The sequence below is a fragment of the Cheilinus undulatus genome, linkage group 6 (genome assembly GCF_018320785.1).
Source record: "Cheilinus undulatus linkage group 6, ASM1832078v1, whole genome shotgun sequence".
NCBI classification, from domain to species: Eukaryota; Metazoa; Chordata; class Actinopteri; order Labriformes; family Labridae; genus Cheilinus; species Cheilinus undulatus.
Window position 1 is genome coordinate 30,833,786 of NC_054870.1, and position 13,094 is coordinate 30,846,879.

The window sequence follows — 13,094 nt, forward strand, 5'->3', positions numbered from 1 at the left end:
AGGCCATAGTTACATGTCTTGGTAGCTTGTATTTTGAAAGCTATTTTCAAAAATTCTTTGCACTACACAATTTACACCATCACTCTTGTCACCCACATGTAAGTGGTGTGAAGATGGTTTGCATGTGTAGGTGTTTCATTATCACTTCTAAAACTGAGACTTTTCTCTCTCAGTCTTCGGTAAGAATAAATCAAGGTATCTACTTTATTACCTTGGCTTATGTTCTTTAAAATTGGTACAAGAATAAAGATTTGTTAGAACATACTTCTCAAGCATTGAAACTGAAACTGTTTCTATAATGCAGTTTTATTCTTCTCTGTTTTCAGGTCGCAGTCTGTTGGACCGTCTGTGCATGCATCATTGGGAGAGCTCTGCAGAGGAGGATGCGAAGGACTTGTGTCAACGAATGTTGGCCCAAGGTCTGCTGCACCCCTTCAGCAACGGCTCTGCAGAGCTCCATGGTGACAGCACTGTCTCAGCAGTCTTTAATGTAAGACCCTTGTCTTCACTGTCATCACACTTGTTTCACAAAAGCCATATGAGTGCATCACATCATCAAACCTTCACTGACTTGGGAGGTTTCTTGTTTTGCCACATTACAGCTGTGTTATAGAACTATGAGGATGGCATTTCCATGCAGAATTGATTTTTTTTAATATCTTTTGTGATGCAGAGAGTAAAAAGGTCAAAATTTTACTCTTCAGGATATAATAATGGCAGCAGCCCAGCTCCATTTCTTCTTAAATCTACCAGGTTCTGGTAAAACATGTGATTGTCCTTAAGGTTTCAGGTCAATGTGGTATACATTGCTCATATTAAATGTTTATTGCTTTTCATTCCTCAAGATTGTGTAACACAGGCTGTGAAAGCACATGGTAATCATATGATAACCTCTTAGAATATACATTAGCACAAAGTCATTTACAGCCATCAGCTACATGTCAAGCTTATCCAATCTGCATTTCTGCATTTATTGCTGTATTACCATGATTCATCCCACAGACCTTTAATTATCTGGAGAGCAGATGTTCATGTAGACAAGCTGACCATGTGAAAGTTGATTTCATGAATCTTTAACTCTCCATCCCAGTTCAGCTTTGCTCAGACCTAATCTCATATGCATCACATTCCCCTGCATAGTTCACCACTGCTACTGTCAGAGCAATTTCTATCACATTACCGTGGTTGCTGGGTTCAGCCAACTGAAAAAAGTGTTGGTAACTTTGAAAATTCATGCACAAATGAAAATGCTCTAAAAAGTATATGGTAGAGTTAGTTTAGCTTTAATGCCTGTATTTGTTAAATCCTGTTTTAGTCTCTGATATTTTTTGGTTGTGTGATTAATCAGAAGCTTTTATGCTGTTAAAGGTAAGATGTGGTTGGTTAGATAGTATACATCTAAAAAATCCCGTAGACTTCATGTCTGATCTTCCCAGTATTTCAAATTTTTGATGACCATCAACCAAAGTTAAACCTTGGTTTTCGTTGTGAATAGAAGTCATTATCATGATAGTATTCTATCTAGATAAGGCAAAACCAATAGAGTACCATTTATACAAGGGCACCACATAAGGATTTGAAGGGGAAGGAGACTGAACACAATACATATATCATAAATACAGTTAATAGCTTTTATGCTAAGCATAATAACCATTAACTTGACTTCATCACCACTGGAAATTAAATAAAAACAGCACTCCTTTTTTAATCTCAGGCAAAGTCCTTTTCCCCAAGGTCTTTTTCACATTATCATCGTTACCAAAGTATCATCCTAGCTAGCACATTGTAGTGCTTCTAAGTACGGACTAACAGACCTGCTAGCATGTCTGAAGGAAACGTATCCTCTCAAGCACAATATTTAATTGATAATTTTTTGAATGTGAATCTTCAACAAGTTGAAATAATTGAATTATATGATAATTTTAACACAATTATCATAACTGCGCTAATATGCTACATTTTAGCTTGATGTTCTGTAGGCCTTTGTATGTAAGCACACATTAAAAGAGCTGCTAGCCTCTTCAAGAGCTTGATATTCTTTTGATATTTCAAAGTAGTGACCATGCTATCATGCTGATGTTTGTAAGTTCAAACCTCTGCTAGGTCTCAGTTCAGGCTAACAGAGAAATAAGCTTGTATATGCTTGCTTGCATATGGGTTATATGGATAGGCTAATATGGGCGTAATATTCCCAAGCTCAGTATTCTTCTGATGTTACACAGTGAGTACAGCTTTCATACTTTCCTTAATAGCAATGTATTAGCTCTACTTTTAGTGTTTGTGTGTATGAGTCAATATGTTAAATATTAGCAATGGCTATTTCAATTATAATGGTTGCAAATTATCATAACTATGCTGGCATGCTTATTTTTGTATTTAACATTATGTACTACATCTAATGACAGGCTAACAGAGCTGCTAGCTTGTTCCCAAGCTCAGTGTTCTTTTGGTATCACTTAGTCAACCTAAGTAGAACTTTCACATTTATGCTATTAGCAATGTCATCAATCAATCTATCAGTCAACCAATCTTAATTTATACCTACTTCAAGTGTTCATTGTGTGTCATGGGCCAACATGTTAAACATTGGCAATGGTTAGTTTAATCGTAATGGTTGCAAATTATCATCATGACCATGCTAGCATGAGCATGCTTATATTTGTGTTTAACATAATGTACTACATCTACAGACAGGCCAACAGAGCTGCTAGCTTGTTTCCAAGCTCAATGTTCTTTTGATATCGCTCAGTCGGCTTAAAAAAACTTTCATATTCATGCTACTATTTATGTAATATAGCTACTTCAAGTGCTTAATGAGTGTCATTGGTCAACATGTTAAACATTTGCAATGGCTATTTCAATTATCGTGGCTACAAATTATCATCATAACCATGCTAGCATGCTTATTTTTGTATTTAACATAATGTACTAAATCTACAGACAGGCCAACAGAGCTGCTTGCCAAGCTCAATGTTCTTTTGATATCAGTCAACTTAAGTAAACTTCAATATTTATGCTACTATTTATATAATATAGCTACTTCAAGTGCGTAATGAGTGTCATTGGTCAACATGTTAAACATTTGCAATGGCTATTTCAATTATCGTGGTTGCAAATTACCATCATAACCATGCTAGCATGCTTAATTTTGTATTTAACATAATGTACTACATCTACAGACAGGCCAACAGAGGTGCTAACATGTTTCCAAAGTCAATGTTCTCTTGTACTTGCCAGTAGAGCTTAGTTGAGGACAACAGTGAGGAGCAGACAGCTAACATTGTTAGTTCAAACATTGATATTTTTCAACAGATTATTTCAATTCAAACTGCGTTCGAAATTTCATAATCCCTATTTCTCTTTTGCAAATTGAACTGCAAAGATAGTCTTAGTCTTAAAATGTCTCTGAACAAAGAACCCTGGGGAAATAGGACCATGCAGATTTATGGAAGACCCTGGCTTTAGACTCTTGGTCTTGTTGTTTTTGTCATTTTAATACCAATGAAAGTAAACAGATTAGTGTTGACTGTTCAGAGCACCTCCCCCACACATGAGTAGCTATGCATGAACATTTACTATACACGCTTAAATTAATAGAAAGGCACAGTATGTAAAGCTACACATAAACAAACAAACAAAAAAGTAACCAGTAATATTGTTCACAAGATCATGCATGCATCACATGAATGCATCTCTCATATACACAATTTTCTTTTATAGTGCAGCATCACAAGTGGCCACAGTAGCAGAGTACTTCTTTTCATGGACAACTCTACATGTGCATTTCTGATTACAAAAAGCAGAGCCTTAGTCACCGTACATGTTGAGGCATTTTCTCGCATGGCTGGATTAATAGCATTCCCTGTGACACTTCACTTAGTCACACAAATACATTTACACACATACACACATCTGTGCTTGCGTCGACCATCTGCTGACCATGTTATGTAACAACTCCACGTGCCCTGAGCTCAGGCTGCTCTTCCCCAGCTAAAAGCTCATCATGTCGGGACTGGACTGCTGCCCCCTTCTTTTTGTCTGACTATGTGTGTGTTTGTGTCCTCAGTCTCTCTCTACTTCAGTCCAGGACTTGGCCTGGAGTCCTGCATTATTAAGCCTGACTAAAAATAACCTTTGCTTTTTCTATTCACAGTACAGATCTCATTGATGCTGTTTTCTATCTCCCTACTGTAAAATCATCTTAAACTTAACTCAGTATTCATTTTCCTTTTTCAGCATTAATCACTCACTGATCCTTTTCTCCAAGTAAACATCCTATAATTTCCATCCTTATCCACCATCTTCTGTTTTTCTTCCATATAGCTACCTCAATATAGAGTTGTATCTAGTTTCGTTAATGTTTTTGGAGGAATAACCAAATGTACAAGTGGTGTGTTTCTTGTTCTGCATACTGCGTGAAATTGAATATTCAATCAGCTACATTCAATCTAAAAATAGGGTTTTTGGGTGAATGGGTGTATAAGAATTCTGTTTAAATCAGCATCCTGCCTTTGGCACATGTTTGCACGCATCTTTTACTGCAGTATTATAAGTTCTGCTTACACTGGTGAAATGGAAAGCTCTAAAAATGTAGAAAAACTAGCAAAAATAAGCATTATATGCATTAAAAAAACATTAAGAGCTTAATGGATCTGACACTTTTTGCACAGTTTAGAGCCCCCTTACAATTATATTCTCAGGATTGGCCTCAGAGTGATGGTGGATTAATGCAACCTACAATGAATGTAATAATAGGTAAAACAAATAGACTCTTTCTCAGATTAAGATGAATTTATTTTTACAAAGTTTTTACTATGATGCAATAAGACTTGGCCAATAATTGCTCATTTTTTTACACTTTTACAAATTCATCTAACGTGAAATATTTCAATACATTTTTTGTCTTAATCTTGATCATTGTGATTACAGTTCATAAAAATAAAAAATCCACCGTGTCAAAATATTAGAATATTGTGGGAAAAGTTAAATTTGCCAGGGTTTTGCAAGCCTTTATTGTCTCACTCTGGTTCAGCACACACAACTGCATCCATGGGAAAGACTGCTGACTTGCAGAGGCTGTGTCAAAGGATGTATATGGAGAGTTGACTGGAAGAGAACAGTGTGGTAAGAAAAGGTGCACAAGCAACAGGGATGGACTCAGCCTTCAGAGGATTGTCACACAAAGCAGATTTGAAAGCTTTGGGGAGCTTCACAAGAAAGGGACTGCGGCTGGAATCAGTGAATCAAGGGCCACCAAACTGACGGGTCCAGGAAATAGACTACAGAATGTCAATTAGTGTGGAGCTACTCCTGAACCACTGACAGACTCATCAGTGATGGTTTGGGGTGCCATGCCATCTGCTGGTGTTGGTCCACTGTGCTGTCAGACATCTTCCAGAAGATTTTAGAGCCCTTAATGCTTCAATCTGCTGAGATGCTTTATTGAGATACTGATTTCCTTTTCCTGCAGGACTTGGCACCAGCCCACAATTGAAGCCAAAACTACCAGAAACTGGTTTTGCTGACCATGGTGTAGCTGTATTTGGTTGGCATGCTAACTGAACTGACCTGAGCCCCAAAGAGAATCTCTGGGGAACTGTCAAAAGGAAGATAAGACACCAGACTCAACAACACAGATGAGCTGAATGCGACTATCAGAGCAACCTTGACTTTATAAGTTATGACACCCCAGCAGGGCCATGGACTGATTGGCTCAATGCCATGTCTGTAGATGCAGCAATTAATGCAAAGGAAGATCTGGCCAAGTACTGAGTCCATAAATGACAATATTTTCCCAGGTGGTTGATCTTTCTGTATCATACATTATATTTTGTTTGGTGTTTTTCAATATTCTAATATTTTGAGGTACTGTATTTTTGAACACAGCTAGAAGGATAACCCAACAACCAAGATAGACTCTTTCACATATCTATGGCATGGGAAAGATTTAACATCTGCAGTATTATTGTAACACCACCAGTGCAGAGCCTTTAAAAAAAGGGCAATTATAAACAAACAAACAAACAAACAAAAAAAACGCCTGCATCAGTGCTAATCTCTTCACTGGCTGCCATTGTTTATAGGGTTGCAGTCACTTCAACTAAACCATGCCCGTAGTTCTCACCTCTTTCTCCTGAAATGACACTGATTGGTCAAGCCATTCACTGACTAGGAACAAGTGTATCAGCTGAAAGCTTGGCAAGATAGAGCTTCCTGATGACAGACATGGAATCTGGCCAGTCCATCTGCTTTGCAAGGCTAATTGCAGGCATGCAGGTGTAATCATTTAAATTTGTTCTTAGGCAAAGTTTTTACCAGTGCTTGTCAAAGGTAACCCTTTTGATTGGATCAATGAAAGCAGGGGGATTTACATTGAGAGCCAAAAATCTACCTTTATCTTGTATAAACAATACAGTAAGAAAAAAAAAAAGTAACATAAGCACTAAATTGGTTCGTTACAGGGTGAGTTAAAACATCATTATGGCTACATCACATTTATCCCCTAGAGTTTCAACACTGTAAGCTCGCAGATACTGCTATCGCTTGGCTCCATCCCTGGTGGATGTAATTAACCTTTAATTATGGTGCATCCCACCATGTGTACACACTGTTTGCCACATATAGTTGCTACTAGTCCCTGGTGGGAGCTTGTAGTTTTAAGCACAAACATCTGACCTCATTTACAGTATTTGCACTTGCTTGTTTTCTGAACTGTGTGCAGGAGGAGCAGCTGTACACGTGGGCCTCTGTGGGCCTGCCTGTGTCTTCTCACCTGTGGGAGCTGTACGGGGGGCGGACCTCAGGCAGAGAGCAAAGCTTCAGATCCACTTTAAATCAGTCATCGGCCAGGACACCAGGAGCCCTCCACTCTCAGGTTGGCTACATTCCTCATCTATAAATGCTTTACAGTATGCTTACCTTGTCAACACTCTACATATAGAGTGGGCATGATTTATTGTGCAGCCTCTGTTTTAGTGCTATATCAGTGAGCAGCTTCCCTGAGGTTAACTTTTATAAAAAATATGATCACATTTGTTCTTCACTTAAAAAGAATGTTTGCGTCTAGCCCTCAGTGGCGGACAAGGAAAACAACCTTATATCTGGAGTAATTGTGTTTATACTTCTGCTTAAATATTTCTCCAATATAAGTGAAAGTTGCTCAGTCGGATCATGACTTGAGTCAAGGTACCAGAGCACTTGCTTTTAAAAATACTTAAGAATTCATGCTACTTAAAAAGTCTCAGTCATTGTTGTAATTAACATGTAACATGTGCATAAGATTCAGCCATGAGTGCTCAGGCTGAGAATCTTTATAATTCTCTCCTATAGCCATCAATTTTGGCACTAAATGAACAGCCTGATCTGAGTGATGCTTGCTTTGCACAACCTTTATTTAGTCTTGAAAAATCATTGAGGACATGCCTTCATTTTCGATGACATTTAAAGTACAAATAAAACAAAAAGACAATAAACAACTGAGACATGAAGTACAAGTATGGAAACACCACATAGACCAGTGGTTTTCAGCGGATGAGTCGTGACTCAAAAGTGTGGAGCTGTTTTCAGTGGGTGGTGAATGTGTGCCAGAAAAAGTGTAGCAAAAAGTCTGTGTGGTTGGAAAACTGAACAGTAGAAGGTTGGTAAAAATAAAAAGCTGTTTAAACTTTATTTTTCCAAGTTGATAGAATACATTTTTAGTTATAGGAAAAGATTCCCAATCAGTACTGTGACAGTACTACCATGTGTTTTAGCTGAGAGGTTTCCATCTAACCATTCTGCCTTAAGCCAAGATGAGTGGACAGCTACGGTGATGGTTGTCCTCTTGGAACTGTTCCATCTCCACAGGATCTCTAGAGCACAGTCAGAGTTACCCTGGGGTTTTGGTCACCTCTCTTACTAAAGCTCTCCCCCCGATTGCTAAGATTGGCCTAGTGACCAACTCTTCCAAGAGCTTGCAGCAATCCTGTCTCTGAGCTCTGCAGGTGGCTCCTGTGACCTCAAGGTTTGGGTTTTTGCTCTGACATGCATTGTCAGCTGTGCTGTTACAGAGAAGTGTATGCCTTTCCAAATCATGTCTAATCAATTTAATATACCACAGGCGTACTCTTATCAAGGGGTAGAAACATCTCAGTAGAGATACTGAGAAATAAGGGGAAGCTGAGCTAAATTTAAGTATTTGCAAAGAGCCTGAGTACTTGTATCAATGTGATATTTCAGTTTATTTTTCAGAAATTTGCAAAAAAACCTCTAAAATTCTGTGTCCAATTTGTTATTGTGGGAGACTGAGTGTCCCAGAAAGAAAAGAGTCTCAGTGGGTAGGAATAAGAAGTTAGGACCTCCAGTGATTTAAAGTGTCAAATCCAATACAAAACAAAACTCATGTAACTCTCACAGATCTTTCAATTTCCGTCTTTAAAAAAAAATCTTAAGAGGATTCTGAAATTCCAGATTCATTTACTAACCTTTGTCGTTAGTAACTCTATACTGTCATGTTGATAGAACATGCATCAGTATGTTCTTCAAGTAATAAACATGAATTCATTTTACGATCACAGCACCACTTGTTATTGAAATCAAATAAATACATAAGATGGGATTTTATGATATCAGAGTATTACGACAGAAAAATCACAACCACATTTTTACCATCAAGATATGTGTTAAAGTTTGGAAAATGAAGGCGAGTAGGGAAATCTGACCTTAACCATTACTATGGATATTGTGATGGGATGACACCCGGATGTAAGAGCATTTATATCCAGTTTAACTTCGATGTACTAACCTAACTTACATGAACTGTAATGCTTTTTTTAATTTCCATTTTGTATTTCATTTTTTAAGGTACCATAATGACTCCAGATTTAAAGAATGAGTAGTTTTTGACACTTCTTTGGTTATTTGAACCTTCACTTTATAATCAGTATGACTTGTCACAGATTTGAAAACACCATGTAACCCAGTATGATCACCAGTCCTTTCACCTGGATAATCTCCATCAGGGTGAGCCTCTACTGTAATTTCTTCTTTGTCCACCAGAGGTCAGACTTGTCCTAAGAGACCTGTCAGATTATCACAGTGAACCTCCCTGTTTCCCAGCAGAGTTAATAAATTAAAAAGGCCATACTTGCTGAACATTCTCCTCAAGAGTCGATGATGTGGCCACAACTGGGGAATGTGTGTTTGCAGACAGGGACCCTCCCCATGTGAGGCCCAGCGAGACTGTCTGTCTCTGGGGTCAAATCTCTCGGTATCCCCTCATCCTTACGCTAACCAGACTGGAGCCAGAGGTTGGAGGATGGAGTCTAGACTTAATGGACTTTCTTGACCCTTCTTTGGCTCCCTTCTGTGTGTTACTACACTCCCTCAGTTGTGGGTGTTTATAATGTGTTTGATATTGAATGATAGCACGTCCTAGATTTAGCAGCAAATTTAGTGTCTACTTTCCAAAATTACATGATAGGCTTTTAGCGACAGAGTCACGTAGGAAAAACAAAGTTCTTGTTTCCTTCAGTTTCATAACCCTGATGCATTTGCAAATTAAAATATTGTCGTCTTTTTGTTCATGGACAGACAGAATCGAGCAGGTTGAAATCAAGCCAGTCATCCTCTGAGGATGAAAGCTGTGTCATCCCCCAACTGGAGAGGACCATCGATGACCTGCGGATTAAGATCTCCGTGCTGCAGGGCCAGCAGGCCTCTTTGGCAAAGGCCAGCCTGGATAATACAGGGGTCTCAGGCGCTGCCAGTGTCAAATCCTCACAGATGAGAGGAGGCCTGTTGGTGAAGACAAGCCAGGAGGTATCTGTGCAGACGTCACCGATGGAAGAGGGGTTTAAATTTGACGTGCCTTCAGGTGGAGGATCAGGTGGCGTGTCGTCCTCTGTTTCATCCTCTGTCCTTAAATCTGCAGAGAACTTTGTCTGCACGTGCCAGCAGAAGACTCAAAGCATCCAGCCCCCTTCTCCTCCTCCTCCTCCTCCTCCAATCTCTGGTGGTGCCCCCCTGCCTGCTCCACCACCTCCACCGCCTCCCCCTCTACCTGGGCTTGGACCTTGCCCACCTCCTCCACCCCCACCTCCTCCTCCTCCTCCACCAGGTTTTGGACCTCCCCCGCCTCCTCCTCCTCCAGCACCTGGTTCTAGCCCCCCTCCCCCACCACCTCCTCCACCTCCACCAGGCATGGGCCCTCCACCGCCGCCCCCACCGCCAGGAATGGGCCCCCCTCCTCCTCCACCACCCCCAGGCTTCGGGCCTCCTCCTCCACCCGGCCCCCCCATGCCCTCCACGATGGTGCAGGAAGCCGCCCCTGCCAAGGCCGTGATCGAGCCCCCCAAGCCAATGAAGCCGCTGTACTGGACGCGCATACAGCTGTACGCTAAAAAGTAAGCACAAGCTCTACAACAGATAGATACGGATCATTTGCACACAGGTATTCTCTAAACAGTAGAAAATTGAGAGGAAGCTTGTCCACTTAAGATAAAGATCGACCACGCACTGTGACGATAGTAGACATGCTAACCTTGTGGAAAATAAAAGTGATGTAGTGCAGGCATTGTGGTTCCCAAATGAATGAACTTGATCTGGGGTTTTCTTGCCTTAATAGAACTTGGAAATTGTTGCTGAATAAACATCCAGAAAAAGACCACCTGATTACTTGCTAGAGAGAAAGTTGATACCGAATCTTAATGTAATTTGTTGGCAGTCTGAGTATATGAATGGACATTTTTTACTCTACAAAAAGACAGGAGTGCTTACAAAACTGTAGAACATAAATAAAATCTAAAAGGTGCATTTGCCAAACTTCTTGACAAAAATACCTAATTTTACTTATTTAAGTGTCATTTACCAAACAGGTCCAAATGAATCTCTTAGAAAAAGATGTAAAATACTATATACAGAAAGTCCTTGATTACTTGAAAATATCTGCCAATACATTTAAACTTATTGAGTATCTTGAGACAAGATGTGCTGTGCCTATAAAAAGTATTCATCCCCTTAGATGTTTTACCCTTTTAATGATTTTATTAGTCAATCATGATCAATTTAATTGGGTTTTTTAAAAACAAAATACAAAAAACTAATATGAAGTGAAAACAGCGTTCCATAAAGAAATGCCAATTAAAGCCAAAAAATTTGGCCATCAGACAAGAGGCATCCCCACTGTGAAGCATGGTGGAAGCATTGTCATACTGTGGGGATGCTTTTTGGCAACCGGCAGTGAAAGGCTTGTAAAAACACAGGGTAAAATGAATGCGGCAAAACACAGGAAAATCCTGGAGGACAATCTTACTCAGTCTGCAAGAGAACTATGACTTGGGAAAGGATTTATTTTCCAGCAAGACAATGAATCATACAGCAAAGCGACACAGAAATGGTTTTAAGAAAACAAGGTGAATGTTATGGAGTGGCCGAGTCAAAATTTAAGGCTGGACTTGAAAAGGGCTGTTTACACCCGATCCCTGTAACCTGACAGAGCCTGATGGAGACCTATCCACACACACTCAGTGCTGTGATTGCAGCCAAAGGTACATCTAATAAATACTGACTAGAAGAGGTGAATATTTATGCAGTCACTTATTTTACATTACATATTTTTTTAAGGTAATTTTCATTAGTTTGTAGAAAACTTTACTTTGACATTGAAGAGGTTTTATGGGGGGATTTTTTTAAAAGCCAAATTATATTGGCCAGGATTGATTTATAAAATCAATTAAAGGGTAAAACATCCAAGGGGATGAACACTTTTTATAGGCCACGTACTGTCTAAATTAGTCAGTGCATCTTATTTTATGACAAACTTTTCTTGCCCCATTGGCGGAACTTAGTGCTTATAACAAAAAATGTAAACCTTACTTTTGTTAGTGTTGTAAATGGAAACAATATTTTTTATCTGATTTTCATTTGAGTATGGTTTGAAATAACAGTGAGTGAACACTCAGACAAGATATTAGACAAACATTCGACTACATTTGGGTTTTTGTTATGAAAAGACGGCAACATCACAGCAGCATACATTTAACATAGGAGTGGACTTTTTCTAAGCATTTAAAGGCAGATAATAGCCGACCCACTTGCACTGTGGATAATTGTCTTGTTTTTCTTTCCATCTTTAGACCCGCTGGCTCTCTTGTGTGGGAGAAAATTGAGGAACCAAGTGTGGACTTCAATGAATTTGTGGAACTGTTCTCCAAAAGTGCCATTAAAGAGAAGAAAAAGCCCATTTCTGACACAATCAGCAAGTCAAAAGCCAAGCAGGTAGAGTATCTTTGGATGCATGTCTCCGTGCTGCAAAAAACTCAGATCTATGCAAGTGTATTTGTCTAATTTCAAGCCAAAATATGTCTTTAAGATGGAAAAGGCAAAATGTCTTGAAATGTTTGTAAAACTTCACAGAAAGTTTGCCAGTGCTGCAAGCAAATTTTACGTCTCGTTGTTGAATTATATTTAATTCCCATTGGTAGATTTTTTTTTACCTCTTTTCCAAACCCTACTTTATCAGGCCTTTTTTAAACATCTTAGAATAAGATGTTAATAGGACTTTTAAGGCAAATGCTGTTTGCACATAATGAAATATTTTTAACTAGAACCAGACAAATGCACTTGCTTAGTTTTAAGTTTTTGTACTGTCTGTTTTTTGATTGTTGTATTAATAGACAGCCATTTGCCTTTTTTGGCAAAAAAACCTTTTTGATTTGAAAGTGCACACAGATTTCTTGATGGCGAATTTAACTGAACTCCGGAGGATGTTCAGTGCCTTGGAAATTTTTTTGTATCCATCCCCTGACTTAAACTTTTCAATAACCTTTTCTCTGAGTTGCTTGGAGTGTTCTTTTGTCTTCATGGTGTAATGGTAGCCAGTAATACTGATTAACCAGTGACTGGACCTACCAGACACAGGTGTCTTAATACTACAGTCACTTGAGTCACATTAACTGCACTCAGGTGATCCCCATTTTAGTAATTGTGAGACGGCTGCCACCATTGGGCTGGACCTCTTTTGAACTTGCTCCAGTCACTTTGAAGGGGGTTGGGGGGGTGGTGATATCATGATTTATTACATGCCATTTTACCACACAGTAATTCACAAATTCATT

At 39.1% G+C, this 13,094-nt stretch overlaps 1 protein-coding gene across 2 annotated transcripts in view; it reads left to right on the top strand.

Moving 5' to 3' along the window:
• LOC121511236 (formin-2) overlaps positions 1 to 13,094 on the top strand; it is an 87,302-nt gene that overhangs the window by 15,005 nt on the left and 59,203 nt on the right. For both annotated transcript variants that reach the window (XM_041789838.1, XM_041789839.1), the window contains 4 exons: positions 327 to 490; positions 6,722 to 6,874; positions 9,571 to 10,382; positions 12,114 to 12,255. In XM_041789838.1, the coding sequence (XP_041645772.1) occupies positions 327 to 490; positions 6,722 to 6,874; positions 9,571 to 10,382; positions 12,114 to 12,255 (1,271 nt within the window). The remainder of the gene's footprint in view (positions 1 to 326; positions 491 to 6,721; positions 6,875 to 9,570; positions 10,383 to 12,113; positions 12,256 to 13,094) is intronic.